This window comes from Filicampus tigris, chromosome 13, assembly GCF_054856515.1.
Source record: "Filicampus tigris isolate MCC_2025a chromosome 13, RoL_Ftig_1.0, whole genome shotgun sequence".
Taxonomy (NCBI): domain Eukaryota; kingdom Metazoa; phylum Chordata; class Actinopteri; order Syngnathiformes; family Syngnathidae; genus Filicampus; species Filicampus tigris.
The window spans coordinates 13,499,623-13,519,098 of NC_141229.1; the positions used below are offsets into that span (position 1 = coordinate 13,499,623).

Here is a 19,476-nt window from a genome sequence, read left to right on the forward strand (position 1 = left end):
TGTTTTTTCTAACTTAGATTGCTACTACTACTACTAATACTTGATCAAATATTTAATATTCATTTATTTATTTATAAAGAAGTGGTATTAATAAAAAAAAGGGCGGACAAATAGATGGTTCTTGTGAATTCAACGCTAATGCTTCTATTTGCTTGATATTTTGTTTACGTAATACAAAGTATGGTAAATGTGCTAGTGACACATCTATAGTGTAGTTTGCATTTCACCCAAAGTCAGTGAGCATTGTCTTCAGCTCCCTGCAATCCTGAACTTGATAAGTGGTATAGAAAATGGATGGATGTTTCGTTTTAACCAAGATTTCATGTGGTAGTGTGTCTACATTCCCAATGTCTCTCGAGAGTGGCATTTATTTATACAACCAGCGACTAACGGAGGCACGTCTTCTAATAAGAGCACTAGGCCACTATTTGAGGAAATATAATACATGGCATTAATATGAACCAAATTTAAATTATAATGTAACGGTGTATATTTATTAATACACAAATAATCCGTCATAATACAAAGTGGCACACATGGCGGAATCATTTCGGTGCTCAGCGTTGCAGCCAAAGTTCATGAAGTTCTAGTGGGTTCACTGTCTTTTCCAAAGCAAATAAACTACCAAAGATTTTATATATTTTTTATTTTTTCACTTTTTTAGAAACAAGCATTTAGTGGTGTGAGAATGGTGGTAAAAACAGACTTGAATTTAGTTTTTTTTTTTTCTTCCTGGTTGGAACACTATATTTTCATGACAGGGGTCTGACCTGTGGTGGTGCTGGATTTTGTCGTCTTGATGAACAAGAGAGCTCCAGTAAAGACCACTTTAAATAAGCCTTAGATAGAAGCTGTCATTAGTTCCACCAACAGAGATGAGGGGATGAGAGATAGCTACTGTAAGTCAGGGCTCAGTATATTATAGTTTTACATTTACTTTGAAGTTGTACTGGTAGGATATCCCTCCCCCCGCTTCCACATATTGTATGAAGGTATTTAGTTTTGTCGTCATAATACACGGTAATAATTCTCAGTCTACCGTTCAAGCTAAACTCAACTCAGAACATAATACTGTAGTAGAATCAATAAACCTATCGTTAACATTCACAATTAATGAACGATTATTCAGCTGTATGTAAGTACCGATTGAGATGTTGACATTTTAAGCAAAATCCATACATTTCAACTTCAGGTGTGTGCCAGACTGAAAAAAACTAAATTGGAGAATTCAACAAATTGCACTTGACAGGCAGTCCACTACAACCCTGCGGTTGACAGCTTCCTCTTTGCCTGACCCTATCATTTTTGACCCGGTCATTGCTTTTATAGGATATATATTTATAGCGGTCCAAACAATCATCCAACCACAAGTCATTTGCTGACTAGTCTCCATTTCTAAATTGACCCATGACTAATTCAGTCAGGAGCCAGAGACACATTGACACCATGACACGTTGAGCTATAAACAAAATTATTTCTCATACATTTCAGTATTAGCTGATTAACATGAGCATCACTAACTAATTAATCAATTCATCAGGGCCTATTGGGATAGTTGGAGTTGATAGATCTTTAGGATAATTTAACCAAACTGCAAATGGAATTTGTTATCTTTTGAAACACTTTAAATTGATGATTAGTAACTGAGTCGATATTTTTTCTCTACAACAGACTTACTTCTTTATTTGTTGCAATGCATTTTTATAATGGGACAAAAAGATGTATAATCTACTCCTATCAATAAATGATCATCTGTTAAAGTAATATTATGCAGTAATAACATAGGAAGTGTGTGGATATTCTATTCTATTTGTATTTGGCTGAAGGTCAAATCTTCAAGACACTACTCCATTGTTCGTCCCACATGGAATAAATCCATTCTACAAGATTTCGTTCCAATTCCTTGCTAACATTCTCCTCCAGCGAGGAGCACTCTCTTCTTGTCAGCAGACAACAGATTATTCTTCAGTTTGTTTTATTTTCCAAGTCCTAATTCATTTGGGTTCTATGTTGAAATGTTTAGAAGCTTGAATTCTCTAAACCGCATAAAGCGGCAAGCTGCCTAAAACTCCCTCCCAGCAACCAATGCCGATATTCGTATCGCTTTGTTCCTGAGCGACGTTCAAACCTTGGATGCTTCCTCTCATGCCAAACCCTTCTGGATTTAGTAGATGTTTTGGAAATACTCATAAAAAGGATTATTATGGTTAAATGATGCGCATTGGGCACCAGCAAAAATGACACGTCTAATCCAGAGATTTATTTTTTTGTTCCGTGTCCAAAACCCACAAACTCAGATAAATGCAAATTCCTGCTAAAACTGTGTTTGTCCACATAGTCAATTGAATCCATCAAAAATCAACTACCGGTAATCAATCTTTTTTTTTCATGATTTATTCCAAAATGCAAATGTCACAATACTAGCAGGTGGCAAAATTACCATCCGTAGAACTTGCAACCAGAGTTGCTCCCAAATATTATCCTCTGTATGGGTTAGTCTCAGTCTTTATTCAGTCCACATAACCTCAAAGGCGTACTGCACACCCCTGTCCGCGCCTTTATCTGAAATATCATTTTTCCCCGAATTTGCTAATACTTCTCCATAGAGTGCAAAGAATGTTGAAGAAGAATGAAAGAACTATGTTGGTTTCGAAAGCTTGACGGCTTTACCCTTTACATTACGTGAAATCGGCGGATCAGTGGTTAATTCTATAGTCTATGCATTTGTCACAATGCATCCATCCATCCATCCATTATCTATACCGCTTCTCCTCACAAGGGTCGCGGGCGTGCTGGAGCCTATCCCAGCTGTCTTTGGGCAGTAGGCAGGGGACACCCTGAATTGGTTGCCAGCCAATCGCAGGGCACACAGAGACAAACAAACATCCGCACTCACAATCACACCTAAGGGGCAATTCAGAGTATCCAATCAACCTACCAAGCATGTTTTTGGAATGTGGGAGGAAACCGAAGTTCCCGGAGAAAACCCACGACCTCTGAACTGTGAGGCGGACGTGCTTGTCACAATGCAGTTAATGTTTATTATTTCCTCAAAATCAAACCTTTCTCCCAGCAGCTGTCTGCAGAAAGTCTCCTGAGTCTAAAGGCCCTGATACACCAAACCGACGTCGGAGGTCGTTAAGCGTCGTTGCATCTTTAAGTGCCGTCTGATTAGTGTAGTGGCCACCGTCGTAGTGTCGTAACCCGTCTGTAAGCGTCTTGGGGGCGTTTACGTTTGTTGAATTGGCGTCGCCAGTCGTGACATTTGGTCACTCTGTTTGGCTGTTAGCTAGCAAATTAGCGCGCGGAGCACCAACGTGAAGTGACAAAGGTGGAAAAACAGTGAGCACGCCTCCGCTGCCTTAATCTTCTTACAAGTACAAGAGCGAGGGTTGACAATGTAAGTATTTCACAATACCGTGTCAAAAGAACGTGATGGTTTACTTTGCATGGGAGTTCATCATGAGCGAAGAATAGAGCCTAATGCATTGTTTACGTTGTTATAATCAGCCCCCGGCCAACATCTTTCCGGTTGGAGTTTTCTAACCATGAGAAATGGTGACTACCGCCGCTTATGGTATGCAAGGGGATTACATCTTATGCATGCGCAGAAGGTACTTTAATGGTCAGCGTCGCTGTCTATAGTTGTGGTGTGCTTTGCCAGCGTGACGTGCCGACAGCCAGCCGGACGCCACAGAGGGTAAGCGTCAGTCACTGTCGGTGAACGTCGTTTTGGTGTATCATGTGCAAGTCTAGCACAAAATGTAGTCTTACTCCATGCATGGATGGAGTTTTCTTTCGTTTGGCCTTTTCACAGACGGACGCAGTTAGAAATGGGTGGTTACACCATTGTGGGACTGAACACAGCCAACTTGATTCAGCAGCAGAGGTGTGTGGTTTCCATAGCGGAAGCATCACAGACTCTCTGGAGTCCGTGCAGGAGATTGGTGAGCGCAAAGTATGTTTATAAGGAACATAATACAAATATTATTAATAATAATAACAATAATAATAATGTATTCGATGGATTGATTTCTTCAATGATTCAGACGGTTCAAACCATGCTGATGTCATATTTTGGAATGAAATATGATGATATCCACGGCACATATTAGCCTAACACAAAATCTGTCTGCCCGCGCCTGTATCAAATCCACCAAAATCACGTTACACCACATGCACCACAACTTAGACCTGTTTTAACCTGGTCTGAATTGTAGTCCAATTTCTATCACCAAATTGTGAGGAGCACCAGTGAGGGTAATAGGAAGCGCCTTCAGTCTGCCACAATGCCGTAGCTTGGTCTGGCAAATTCCCAAACACGTTAAACAACACTTGCCTCTGCAGTTTTTTACGCCGAGCGCACATGCACCTGTCTACGAAAATAGGGCCAGACGTGTGCTATTAGCCTTTCACGTCCTAGTCAACCAAGAGCACAAGTGTAATTTATGTGAGGTTGTGGCCATGGTATGCTTCTTGTTTGAGTACCTGATGTGATTCTTTGCTAAGCAGTGGAAAGCCACAACAATGAGCATTTCACAAATCTTGAAGCAATTTGAATCTTTCAACTCAAATTAATGATGATGAACTGCTACATGGATGGGCTCCCAAATGTGGGAGCCATCAGCTGGGAGTGTGATTCTAGGACAGTGCCCAAATACGGCCCCATGCTCGTCGACTCGTTGGCCCTGCATGACAATCACTCGCGTGTCTGTTGTCTATCAGGGACGTGCCTCGAACATTGACCCGAGGCATTACGGTGACCCTAAGCCGGGAGAGAAGGTCCTGCAGGACATCAAGGAGAGGAGGACGCAGGAGAAGCAACTCCTGGAGATCGAACGGCAGCTGGACCTTCTGGGCCAGGACCAGGAGATGACAGTGAGTTGGCAGCGGCCATGTTTTCTCACACACTCACAACACAAAAATGCACTTCATCAACACACCACCTGTGTTTCTCATTAGAACACCCTTCTTTGTTTACCTCATGCACATACATGACAAATTATAACAAGCACAAAGTTCATATCCAGTGAAGATGATGATAAACAGTGCAGCGTTTGTGTCGCTACAAGCCCACTGCTTCCTTGTTCCCTTTTTATCATTTTGAAGCAAGCTTAGAGTCGTAACATTTTATTTGGTTGTGAAGTTTGCTTTAGTCAGTGCAAGCATCCAAAGACAAGGAGGAATCACTGACATCCTTTTGTGCAACGTAGTGTTTCGTGCCTTCCTGGCATTCTTAGTTAAGACATGATGTCCGAGCTTCACTGTGTTCCCTGGAAACCGATTGGAGCTCCGTCAGCTTTTAGCTGCCTTCAGTAGAGTTACAACTACCATAGAAGGGCCACTCTCTCTCTCCAAACACTGTAGTTACAGACAGCACCACAGGAACGCTTTAAAAACAAAAGGTGAAAGACCATCAAGACAATTAAAAATGTTCCCTGAATATTAAGCCATATTTGACTTTGCCTTTGTCTCGGGCAACAAATCACCCCTTTTCTTCCTCTACTGACAATTGACCATAAAGCATCTCTGAGTAGCTTGCAATGTGCCCCAACACAGTGACACACCCAATATTATTGTATAGTCAGACACATGGTTTCATCCTGGCTTCCTGGCGTGATGTATGAATGACTAATATGAACATAAAAGTTGTAAGGGCTAATAAAACCGCTGACGTGGCAGTCACAGCTTGACTTCAAACAAGGCATCATGACATGCAACTAAAACCTAACGCTGGCTTCAATGATCTTTTTCGTTTTCACCCTGCAGTCTATTCACTGCTCGTGTCTTTAGATTGTTGCATTTAAACTTGGTGTCACTTTGGTGTATATACCACCACTAGAGGTTGAACTAGTTGTTTGGTTTAGTGCATCAAGGCTCGTCTGTTTGTGACAATTTATTTCTGGAGTTAGGAGAAGGGCTGATTTTCTACCCAAATCTTTTACAGCTGTAAAGTTGATTTGGTAATACAGCCATAACTCAAATTTATTATCTTGTAATGTGTGAAAAGTCTTAAATTATTCTGCAAGTTTGATGCATTGTCCTACTGAAGTCCAAATTTCTTAAAGTATGATTATGTAACAAGGTCTCTATGTCACATAACTTTTCTGGGAAGGTTCTCACATGTTGTCTTACAAAATTGACGAGCACAATCTAAAAGATCCACGACAGGAGTGGTTAAAAAATGTGCTGTTTGATTAAGATAATAATTTTCACTTTTTATTTGGTCAAAGGGGTATTGGAGTACAGTGGAACCTCGCTTTAACGTACTAATTCGGGGGAAGGGTCGTGTGTTAGAGCCAATTGTCTGTTAAATTATTTATTTTTTTCATGGCCTAAAAATGCACAGTATAGTGAAATCATTGTAAATAAATTTTGTTTAAAAGGTTTTAAAGTGTATCCAAACTTACTTCCCTGGTGCGTGGAAGGAGATAATGGCGTTGATTCCATAGATAAACACTTGACAAAAAAACAACAACAACTGTATACTGCACCAAAAACAGCATGTTGGCTGAACGTGTGCAGTACTACATGTGGTGAAGTCGCTCCAGTAACCAGTCATATTTATGTATAGGTAGGTGCTCCTTTTGAGCTGCAGGCCTACGCCGATGCTAAGCTAATGTCTATGCTTTCCATTACCTCCAATGGGGCAGTCGGCCAGTCGGCCCTGCTAACAACCCCTCCACGTGTGTCTATGCATTGCCTTTAATCGGAAAGTCGCTCCTGCCAAGATGGCCGCCACGTCTGTGTGTCTGCTTTAATCTACTGTATATCTACGTACGGCAACAGCTTCAGAACCTGGAAATACCTGTACCAGTCTCTCTCTGTTGATTGTGCCACACGATGCTGTGGATAATTGTGACTAATTCTAGAACAAGCCGACTTTGACAACTACTGCACAAAGGGGTGTTTTGAGTAGACTGGGCACATCAACATAATCCTTAAGTGCTTCAAACATGCCTCATGGTTGGTTACTTGCTACTATGAAGAGTACTTGTGCTAGTCTGCTTCGGCCTCACTGCTCAAGCAGGTGCATCAATCATATGTGACATCTAGGAAACAAGTTGGGAACAATTACTAGAGATTCCAACTGCACTGCATTATGGGAGGATAAAAGGACAAAAAAATTACAAACAGCCCATTTGAGTCACTCAAAGGCTATGTGTTATGGAAAAAAAATGATTCAAATTAAATTAACCAGTGGTGGCTTTAAGCAATCTCCATTCATCTGCAGTCCGGACCCAGAGGGGTGTACATCTCCTACTCTCGGGGAGTCTCAGAATTTCCACAAGTTTCCAATAACACCACAAAAATCACTCGATTTGTTGCTGGTAGTCTTTTTGAAAATAGCACGAGAGGGGGCGGAAAGGTCCCACAGTTGGATACATGGAGTTGCCCTCACTTCACAAGTGCTGTCCCGGTCACCCTTGAAACAAAAGGTGTACTTAACATCTGAATGCGACAGAACCACAAACCAAGTTATTTTCAACCAGAGTTTAACAAATGCATTATAGGTGTGCTGTAATTCTTTACAGCATACGTCTCTAAACATGTCATACACCTTGTAACTAAAGTAACAATTCTTCATCAACCAAACTAGTCTAGTGTTATCTCAGAAATTCACAAAAATTAGCACAAAAATTCCTGAAATTCTTTGCCGTTGAGTATATTAACACCCACGGTTACTATAAAATTTACCATTCTTTTAAATTGTTTTCATGGTTTTGTGGTATTATTCGACTAAGCATTAGAAGTTAATCCAGTTGTTGGTTTTATTAGTCTGTATGTCTGTAGACGAATGCCTTAGTTGAATCAAGGCATTCTGATAAATATTGCGTTTGTGGAATAAGAGTTAATCCACCCGTTTTTAGCCATCTCTGGGGGCGGCCATTTTGTCACTTCTGTCGTTGAGCTGTGATTTGGTCGTTACCTGAGGTCTGAGCAGTTGTGATGTAATTTTCAGTCGACAGAAGCGACAAAATGGTCGCCCCCTTAGATGGCTAAAAACGGGTGGATTTTGCTGCTTAACACCAGGGGCGGAGCCAGAACGTGGCTAATGGGTGGGCCTGAATGTTTCCCTCACTAAGCACAATCCGTATATTCAAATAAAATGACAAACTGAATAATATGAAGTTTGGATCTTCCTGAGACAACCACAATCATGCCATTCTTAATATTCAATAACATAAAAAACAAAAAACAACGAAACACAAATTAAAAAATAATCTAACAACAATTTACAAAAAAGTATGTATTTTTTCATGAATCTCACTGGGTGGGCATTCTATCAATCTGTCAGGGTCAGTTACCGAGAAGTGGTGTGAAGGACCAAAGAGCAACAGCGCGAGACAGCGGGCACATTCAGGTGAGTTTATTGTGCTGTGACAGAGACCGGAGTAGTGTGGCTGAACTTGATCGTGCTAGTGTGGCAGGACTTGACTGGGATGGCAAAGCTCAGCGTGGGCGGGGAAGAAGGGCTCGGCGTGAGTGGGGAAGTAAAGCTTGACACGAACGAGACACAACATAATCATACCAACTAGAATACCACTAAGGCACAGATGGACTGGGACAGCATTTACATAGACATTGACAATGACCCAACAAGGACTGAGCAAAAACTAGCAACTTAAATACAAGCATACTGACGAGACAACAAGAAACACCTGGCCAAAACACACGAGGTAGGAGGGAGCTGATTGGCTAACACTAGGGAGTGAAATGCAAACAGGTGGACACAATAATCACTGACGAGACAGACACAGAACACAAAACCATAAAAAAAGCAACAACAAAAAACACAGACCAAACATGACACAGCCATGGCTCCGCCCCTTCTTAATACATTCCTCAAACGCAATATTAATCAGAATGCCGTGTTTCAAGCAGTGGGCCTGCTGTGAACATATTCTTGAAAACAATGTGTTTGGGTTGATTTCCCCTTTAAAGAAAGGCTGCCCTGTAATGAAAAACAAGTGAATTCAGCTGTCGGCCTTTTTGTATGAAAGCAATCTTAAAGTCTACGTTTGATGAGTTGCTTTTAACACCAGTGGTTTATGATTGATGCGGATATGAAAAATGTTTGACCTACATTTACTTGGATTTGGTCCTGGTTACATTATGCATCAATGCACATTTTAAAATGTGGAACTCCAGGACTCTTCCACACTATTGTGCGAAGGCAGAGCATCCACGTCACGGAAGAAGCTCTTAGTACTGTAGGATCTTCAGCTATATTCTTGCAGTCACCAGCCAACACTTGTGACCATAAGTGAGTGCTGAAATGTGAATTGACTGACACCCTAAACTCCAATGGTATGTCCCCTTTTGGATTGGAGAGAGGAAACCATATTCTGACATTGAAGTCTTTCAATCCATCCATTCATTTCTGTAGCGCTTGTCCTTGTAATGAACTCGGAGTTGGAGCCGATTACGTTGGGCGAGGGGCCATCCGCAGGGCAAACTGACCACTAGGCCACAGTGTTGCTCCAAGTCTTTCTCACAAAAATAATATCAACACAAAAAATATCGAGACAAACTGTACTTCTTCATTCAGGGTTTCTGCTTCATATCATCAAGACATTTTGGACAATTCTTCTAACTTCACATGGGGATCATTTGAGGAAGGCCTTTTTATGTATCACAGTACACAAAGCAAGTTCCTTAAAAACCAGCTTGGATGAGTTAGGTGTGGGTATATGTGTGTGTGTGTGTGTGTGCGTGTGTGTGTGTGTATACTGTATATACATAATACATACATACATCAAGTCAAGTCAAATCAAATTTATTTATATATTTATATATATATATATATATATATATATATACATTTTGATTGCCTAAATCGCAGGAACTGTGATAGTATTTACACTTTTACTCTAAGTAACTCCAGTGAAAATGGTAATTGAAACAAAAACATTACTGGTGCTAGTTTCGCACATTATCGTATATAACGGTTTATCACATATGAGCAATGTTATTTGATTTCCTTTCCAGGAAGAAAAACATGATTTGGTGTGTCTTGGATTGTTGTCACTGAGAACATATTCCCCTCAAAATAAAGTTAACCAAACAAAAAAAGCAAACAATTCCAGAAAGAGGAGATTTCCAAGGAGTTTCCAAAGACTGACCTTAGGAGGTTTTCCTGCAACTTTATTTGGCTGTGCTCCTAGATCAACTGGAAAAAGGAAGAACAATCCCATTTACAGTAAGGTGGGACGGTTCCAAAAGAGGGCCTTGCTCGTAATTAGTCTAACATCATCAATCATACTGCCGTTGTTTGCACTGATTCTGTTATCAGCCAAAATCATGGCGCTTTGCTTCCATAATTCAGACGGTACAATACAAATAGAGTATGACTGTATTTAGATATGAACCAACAAGTCACAATATTAAGTTGAACACCACAATCTAAAGAGATTCAATACAAAAAAAGAGATCCATGTGAAAATCTGCCTCCATACAGATAACAAAACAGTTTTGATCATCACTTTCAGAGATGTATTGGTGTAATAATTTGCACGCTATACTGTATCTGTTCTGTTACAAAATGCTGTTTTTGGAACATGATAAAAGTGGTCCCAAGTGCGAGGAAGTTGAGGGGCAAGAAGAAGAGCAAAAGAATGAGTAATCTGAAAAGAGAATTTATTTTCAAATTAACAAATGTCAGAAAAACAAGATTTAAAATAAACAACAACTGGGAACATAACAGGGCATGGGTACACGACTATTGACAGGGATAGAAGCAAAAACAACAAACCAACAAACAGGCTGTATCCAGGGCACTAAATACAAGTAAACTGACGAGACAACGAGGAACATCTGGACAAGACACGCGTCGCTTAGGGGGCTGAATGGTTGACACAAGGGACCGTGCTGACGAGAACAGGTGGAAACATGGAACACAAAAATACAAGACACACCATGAAACAAAACGAATTGTAATCTAATCAACTAAAACACATCTTATAACACGTTCAAATGGTGGCCTTCGCTGTAATAGTTGCTTTGCCTTAGTTACTAACTCAATCGTCAATATTGCACGTCTTCTTTCAGAGGAGAAAAATGGTGCTGACTACTGACCTAAAAATGGACACTTTATGTAGAAAAATGCTAAATATCAGTAAAATATGTTTGACAGTTATTTGGCTGACACAACAAGAGTCCTGGGGATAGCCTAACCCAGTGGATTGTGATGGTTGCAAGGTATTCTATCAGTCTCTGTTTTGAACCAAAGCAAAGACTGCAGCACATGTAGAGCAGTAAAAAAAAAAAAAACGATGTGCGTTTTTGTCAAGCATGGAAAGCCAATTTTTACAAAAGGATCGTTCCTGCGGTGAAATATGGCTCACATGCTGAGGTAAAGTGAGGACAAGGTGTCTGAGCCCCTTTTCAATAACTGCACTTCTACAGAAAATGCGGTACCCAAGACCAATCATACCATCTTGACAATTGACATACTTCCCATCGTGGATGATATCATGGATTTGCTAATGAAGAAAGCATTGTTGGCCTTCAATGTAAGAAATTCCACATGTGTAGAGGGGAGCACATGGATTGAATATTGCCCTGTGCTCGGAGTGCAAGTGGCCCCAAGGGTGTGTTGGACCATTAAGTTTACTTATTTGACTCGAGTCAGTGACCTTGAAAGCCGAGCTGCTCGCAATTTGTGTAAAGCCGTCCTATGTGTGTACAGGAGCTCAACATTGAGCGGTCCGTTTGCGGGGTGGCTCACTGGCGGGCTAAACTACGGTGCCTTTGACGTACCTCCGTCAAAATGACACCGGTTATCTTGATCCCGTAAGATCACCTTCTATTCTTTTGTCGACAGAAAACAAAATAGTTTCTCACCATCAGAGGAGGCGGGAAGACAAATGACTTCATGCATGAGCGCCAAATACACAGACAGTTTCTGGTCATATGGTTTGTGTCTCGCTGTTGGACACAAAACAACAGGGCCCGCTGGTTCTGGTTCTGGATAGCAGGTGGTAGGGAAAAAGCTCAAAAGGGAACATTGTTGGGATGCTTGGAGAATTGGGGCAATGCGACATAAAGACCACAACAATGTTATCTTCTGCTGCTGTAATCTTCTGTCTCCTTGTGCAGCTTTTTAGACTCAACATCACTGTTCCTGTTTTTGCGATGACTTCAGTGGAAGAAGGGTGTTGCCCGGAAGAACATACATGTAGTGTTTTCTCTGGAAACTTCAACACGTGCCACAGCCTCTTTCTCTCTTGTGGTCGGAATTGAAAGTGCAGACTTTTAAGTCCTGGATTGAGAGATGTTGAAAAGGCTTTTCTAAAATTATCCGGCTCTGTAGACAAGAGACAGACGCTACAAACAGCCTTGGCCTTTTTAGTAATATGTAGGAACGGGGAGAAGAGGTCAACTTCTTTTATAGTCACAACAGCGAAAAAAAAATCTTTCCTGAGTCCTCTTTTTTCATCTCCGTCGGAAATTTAGGGTCCTTATGTGTCAGTCATCTAGTAAAAATGGGAAAAAAATGAAAATCTCCGATATCAGAAAAACACAAACATTTATACTAATTAAAATACATTTGTAAACACATTGTAAACATATCCGAAAACAATTTAAAAAATTGCAAGCATAACGAATATTAGAATTTCAGATTGTAGTATCTGTGTGTTAGTTATGGACCTTATAAGTGGAAGTCAACCCCCCAAATTCTTTACAATATGTTCGATGCTGCCCCACTAGTCTAAACACGGCATTTGCTGATTTTCATGCCGACACAAGCCTTGATTTGCTTGTTTGGTAATTTGGTTCATCTCGCCACACCAATCTGGTCGTTCCGGATTAGTGAGGGTGTTTCCTTTGACATGCATTTGGCGCGCTTGACACTTTGGTTGGTGGCTGAAAGCAAACTAAACTTCATGCCTGCTGGAACCACGTCCAATTATTGACGCAGGTAGTGTAACATGATTTTGATGAATTTGATTGAAGATTCACCTTCAATTCGCCTGTGGAGGTCTACTTGCAGTTCCTTAATGTACTTTGCATGCTTTGACCTCCTGCATGGACTCCACCAAATCAGTTTCTCCGTCCACCATGTCAAGGATAGTGTCCGTCTGCCGCTCCGATTTTTAAGGAAATGAGAGGAAACACTTCGATTGGCGACGAATCAAGTCAGCCGTGTTTATGCCCACAACGGCGCAAAACACCCGTTTTAAACGACGCCAAGCTCAGTAACGCGCATGGTCACAGAATGACTTCAACTTGTATCTCAAGGCACCACTGTATAAGTAATGTGACCCCATCCATCTATGGATTTTCTTCCACTTATCTCAGGTCATGGGACAGCTGTCTGAGCAGGAAATGCACAGACTTCCCTCTAGGCACCTCCAAGTTCAACCGATGTGATCATGAGGCACGCCCAGGCCAGAGACCTTTTTTACTACCTCTCCAAGCAGGATATATCCACCTGTTTTCTGGGTCATTGCCCTGCATAAACTGCACAAAATGTTGGGTATCAAGGTAATCTGCAAACATTCAGCATTTAAAGTGTACGCTGTTGCAGCAATGTCCCACTTGGCTGAGTTTTTGTTAAAAGCAGAAGTGACTTATTGCCTTGTGGGACGAGGCTTTTTTTCCCCACCTGCATGCCCACAACTCATCACCAGGGGTGTGTCCAGAAGGCATTACATCAAACTGACTAAAGTGGCCAACCACCTTTTGGAGGAACATCCGCTAGTCCTTTTGCTCACTACCCAAATATTGTCACCAGAGATGAGGGTGACTGTCGATCGACAGGTAAATTGATATACTCGCCTTTTAGCTCTCTGGTATTGCCCCCTACACCAATCTGGACGCTGGTGTTTATCATTTGTTCCATTGTTCCTCACTCCAACCTGCTAAATTGTTGTTTTGGTTGTGACATACTCGCACCTCAACACACAACACAAATGCGCATGTCATCCTTTTTTAATAGGTTTCAGATTACAGGTCTAAGGGGACTTTAACAAAACTAATTAAAACTGATAAAAGCAGTGTCATGTTGGTCATTTATTTAGTGAAAGCGCAACCATTTAGGGCTTAATGAAAATAAAACATTTTACCACGGGCAGCACGGTGATCTAGTGGTTATCATCGTACGTCTGCCTCAATGTGTTGATTTACTGCGTCGTTACTACATACAGTGGCGTAGCATTGCTTATCAAAGTCTTCATTCATATATGACGTACTATGCAAGTTGCTGACGAAGGGCCTTCAAAGTGAGGACATGGGAAGTAACTGGTTGAGCATGCATACGCCTATAGTTTTTCATCGTTTTTTGTAGATCCATGTGATCAGGGATCATTATACATACTAAGCAGGTTTTACTAGGTTATTGTTGTGTAGACACCTAAAGCATTGCTGTCATCTAACGGGACAGCCACAACTACAGACTTTTCTATTTAAAACAGTCTCATCTAACCGCTCCTTAAACTTTGAGTCCTTCTTCATTGCCAGGACGACTGGCGCTGTTAAAAAGAATTTCATGCCAGGTCAGTGGGACACTTTTATTGCTTTATTCACAGAGAGTGAAAATACTGACATACTGTATATCCAATTGACCACTGCTTTTTTTATGTCTGTGTGCCGATTAAAGTCATATTTGCTAGTCTCAAGTTTCAAATGGGTCAACTTGAAACATCAATTATTAATTGAAGTCATGTGTAACCAAAGAGCTACAAGGCTGCAAGTTTTTATTTATTTATTTAATACAATGGTGGGGCACCAACTACTTAAACTGATAACAATAGTCTTTTCTCTCTTATTTGCTTTTTACTGTCATTTGTCTGTAGTGAATATAAAATACATATTGGAAAGAATGAAAATAAGGATGTTTATATACAAGCGCAAACATACAGTAGCCCTTTTACCTTTGAGAGCGTTGAAGGTCAAGTCCACAGTGCACCTTGCGTGTCAAAAGACAAAAACGTGGCAGTGCCTTGAGGGCGGTGGGGGGTCATCAAGACTGGAATGCGTCCCCCGGTGCCTGTGGACTCGTGCGTGTGGAGAAAATGATATACAGTGTCTGGGTAATTGAGGGGGTCATAAGTGACTAACACAGGCCATGTCTCCAGTGAAGGCTGTCATTACATTGTGGAGTATTCAGAGCAAGGGGCAGGATGCTCTGGTGGAGATGTCTATCAACAAGTGAAAACTGTTCAACCTTTCCCAGGGTGGTCCGCTCAGGGGCAGCGTGCACATGATCGATGAAGAGTATTAGCTTCAGCTTGTTAGGATAGATGAGACACAGGAATGCGATTTTTTTGTTTTGTTTTGTTTTGCTTCAGTTGGGTGGCGTTGAAAACATCTGCACGGGTGAGTTACACCAATCCAAAAACATTTTACACCTCCAAAATTACTTTGCTCTCCAAGTACCAGCATCATGACCAACATTAAAATAGTAGCATATAGTAGGCCCAAAAAATGAAAATAGTTTTTTTTCCCCATTATGGGGTATTTAATATTTTTTTAATCACTGTGATACTATGTACAGTTTGAAAATTAATGAATTTTGCTCACCACTTCTTCTGAATGCCCTTTCTGATACGATATGAGTTAAGCAACAAAATCGAACTGTTTTTAGCCATCTCTGGGGGCGGCCATTTTGTCACCTCTGTCGACTGAACGTGACATCACAACTGCTCAGGGATCAGATAACGACCAATCATAGCTCAGTTTCAGAAAACAGGTGAGCCGTGATTGGTCGTTATCTGAGCCCCGAGGGTCTACAAACAGGTGGATTTTGCTGCTTAACTCAGATTTCTTATAGATCATATTACCTTGTTTCAACCACTGGGACAGCATAGAACATATTCTTGAAAAAAATATTTTTGGGTTGACTTTCACTTTAAACCTGCAAACAAACAAAATAACTAATGAACAAACTCACTACATTAAGTGAATCACAAACTACAGTAATTAACAACTCTAACTCGCTAACTAAAGTCCTAACTCATGTCCTCATAACTGAGTTGAACAAACTAAAGCCCGCCGCACGCCGTGTGATGCGGCTGAAAGCATTTGAACTGGCGCGCACTGTGCAGGGTTCGGCAACTAGTAGTCAGGAGTGGCTGACTGGCGGCAAGTAGCTTTACTATGATTCGAAATTTGTCAGAAATTTGTTGTCACCGTAACACCACAGGTGCGGCCAATGAATTGCCAACAGCCTCTCAAATAATCACCTTTGACAATCACACCATGCTGTTTGCGGTTCAGTATAAAGATAACAGTCTAGTATATGTGGTGCCTTCAAATATCATTTCCCGATAAAAATACCAGGGGTCGCAGATTTTCCATTGCATTGAGTTGATGTATGTTGATGTATGCAAGGGTCAGTCACTGGGTGTACAGGTGTCTGACACCTACTGTAATTTGTTCATGATTGTACAGTTCAGTCACGTTCGGCCGCATCGCTCGGTGTGCGGCAGGCCTGAAGCAAACTCACGTGCATAGTCAGAGGCCTGCTTGTGTGGAGTCAAATATTTCAGTTCAAATAAATCCAAGAGCTAACAAGGCTTACATCAATTGGAGTGTGTTTTCCTTGGATTATGAAAAAGGAACATCCACTTCGCTGCCATACATTATTATGATAAATAAACTAGTGCTGTTAGCCCGGGTCATCCAACATCAAGGAACAGTTTGTGGTGATTATTCAAAAGCTGAGCACATGCCCGGTAAAGAATGTTTGTCGAGGGAGCACATTGAGTGAGGATGCTTAAATAAGATGGAAAATGCGTAGTGTCTACTCTTGTTATAAGCTAGAACAGGCGTGTAAAATGTATTATTTGACTGCTGGTGGTTCACAGTATGTGTCAGAGTGCTTGTAAAAGTCTGGCTTGTGTGAAACTCATAAGGCTCCATATTTAACATACTCTATATTTGTGTCTGTGCAAAGAGTGAGCCAGAGGGCCTCAGCGAGGAGCAGTTACTTTGCCTGCTGGATGGTTGTGAGCTGACAGAGACGGAGCCAGAACCTTGACACAAACATGGACCTCATCCACGTTAGGCCCTGCTGTCAAGATGTCCGTCAAACCACGCGCCATCGTTGACATCACGCTTCCTGACCTCCAGAGTAGGAAGCAAGTGTAGCAGAGAGATGGTGCGGAGTGTACTCATTTCACTGTCATGATATGTCATTTGAACTGGTATAAACTTGAGTGATTCACAGTCCTCCTGGGTATGGCAAGTCTTTTTGAATGTAAAGAGTTATGAATAAGATGTCATACGTATATGCTTGAAGCTGCTGCATTTAACAAACATTCCATCTAAAGTTCCTCCATGCTTTCATTAGATAAGTTCTCACAATTTAAAAAATATATGTGGCATGAGTAAGCAAGCCCCTTGCATTAACCTGCTGCAAAGTATCACAGACTGCTTACAAAAATAAAGGGATATTTAGTTTTCAGGAGAAATTTCAGGATGAGGCTGTAATCTAATTTGACCTTGTCTACTCTTGAGTTGTTTGAAGACTTTTTGTACAACTTGAAGGACGTCAATTTGACTTAAACTTTTGAATGCATCGTCAATCACTGTTTCAGTACCCTTTGCACTACTTAATGTTCTCTTATACGGAGCCGAACAGCAAAATTCACAACAAGTGACTGATCCATGAACATTTTTTCAAGGAAGTCCAATTCTATGCATTTCTGTGACTGTTCTAGTCTCTCTAAATCTCTGCAAATGACACTAAACTCAGTGGCCACTTCCATATAACGTCAGTTCGAAGCATCGCAATGGTTAGGTACTTTTCATCAATTGTGAGGTGTCACTTTATTCTTATGATGTCAACAGCATGATGAAGAGGAGTGTTAAAATATCAAGTCCATTTGATTCAGGAAATGTATTGGTCTACTTGTAGATCAAACCTGTTGTAAATTTTGCCCTTAAGTTCCTCCTAGTTGTGCAAAAAGTACTGAAACATTGAATAGTTTTTGACATGGGTTTACAGAAGTTCAGAGAAGGTCAAAATAAGATCTCAGTATATTTTAGTTTCATCCTGAAATGTATTCCGCAAACCCAAGATCACTTTTCTCTGGAATATACAACACTGTGCGTATGTGTCTATTAGTGGTGACTGTGCACTGTATGCAGAGTGGTTCATGCCCCGTCAGATCCAGCAGATGGTACAGAGCATTTATTATTTGGCAAATATAATGTAGATAAATACACTTGTGGTTTAGTATATGGACATTTTAATTGAAAAAAACCGAAACAGAAACAACAACAAAAAAACACATCAGAAGGTAAAAGTTAGTAATTCTGTTTCCCTGATTGGTGCTCACTGGTGTGCATTAAGTGTTAATAGGACGTAAAATTGGTTGATGGTCTCTCTATAGGACTGTTAGTCAAACCAACAATTTAAATGCAATACATTTTTTTTCATTCCTGCATCTGCAGGTGATCAACTGCCAGGGTCTGATTGTCACTATGTGACCCCTCTCCACGTTCATATTCTTCATTTTTTCGGGGGACAAAGAAAGTGGATAGTTTTGAGTGTTCGCCCTCATGTTTGCTTGAGCGATATTTTTAGCTCAATTGACAGTTTCTGTTTGCTTGTGCTCGCCCGGTGCAAGTAGCAACTCTGCACCTGGCTGACACCTATAGCCTCGTTCATCTCACTCTTCACCTCACATTGTGACCCCGTGCCGACAGTAGGAATAATCTCACATTCCTGTGAACTGAAACATGTCAGCCAGGTGGAGCCTACGAGGTCGGACCCTGGTGAGAGCCTCTCTAGAAGATATAATCTCGCAACATTATCCAGGAACCTAAACACACGCATAAAGTAAACACTTGTTCGGACTATTCAGCAGATAAGATTTTCTTAGTTTCGCAAATGATTAGTGATGCAAAGGGAAGGAAGAGATCAAGCATATTTGGTGCGCAGGATACAGAGTGGTGAGCTAAAAATGGCAAGAATGAGTCAGTGTTAATGTCTCTATGTAAAGAGACACGCTGCATTCTTAGACTGTCTGGGTTCTTTGGCCAGACCTTCCACTGCACTATACCTACTGTACACAACTTGACCTCCTGTTGATGTGTAACGTTTGGCAAAAGTTATTTCAACCATCCATTTTCTATAGTGCTTGTCCTAGTGACAGTCTGGGGTAAACTGGACCTGGAACCCAGCTGGCTTTGGACAAGAGGAGCCGTACACCACCTCAGACTGCATTTCCATTATGCCTTTGACCCACTGTAGTGTGCATATTACTCCTCCGACATCTTTCTTACTAGGACGGAGACAGCGGTACTCTAAGGACTACATTTCTAGACTTCTCCAGTGCCTTCAACCTCTTTCAGTCTCTGTTAGGCAGGGACCACGTTTCTGAGATGCAAGGTGTGTTGTGGGCAGAGTGACATCTGTGTCAGAAAGGACACTGAACACATCTTTGTCCATCATGGACAATCCAGAGCATCCACGGCATACCAACATTTCCGGGCAGAAGAGCAACTTCAGTGACAGGCTGC

At 41.2% G+C, this 19,476-nt stretch overlaps 1 protein-coding gene across 3 annotated transcripts in view; it reads left to right on the top strand.

Annotated features, from left to right (window-relative positions):
• The window catches only part of fsip1 (fibrous sheath interacting protein 1), a 44,613-nt gene that overhangs the window by 19,658 nt on the left and 5,479 nt on the right, over nucleotides 1–19,476 (top strand). The window contains exons 9-11 of one of the 3 annotated variants that reach the window (XR_015089223.1): nucleotides 4,726–4,878; nucleotides 8,300–8,365; nucleotides 16,904–17,107. Coding sequence is in view for 2 of the 3 variants with exons in the window: in XM_086048627.1 (XP_085904753.1) it covers nucleotides 4,726–4,878; nucleotides 8,300–8,365; nucleotides 16,904–16,987 (303 nt within the window). In the remaining variant the exon portion in view is untranslated. Of the gene's footprint in view, nucleotides 1–4,725; nucleotides 4,879–8,299; nucleotides 8,366–16,903; nucleotides 17,179–19,476 lie in introns of those variants that run through there. The other 2 variants (XM_086048627.1, XM_086048628.1) reach the window with 2 other exon arrangements.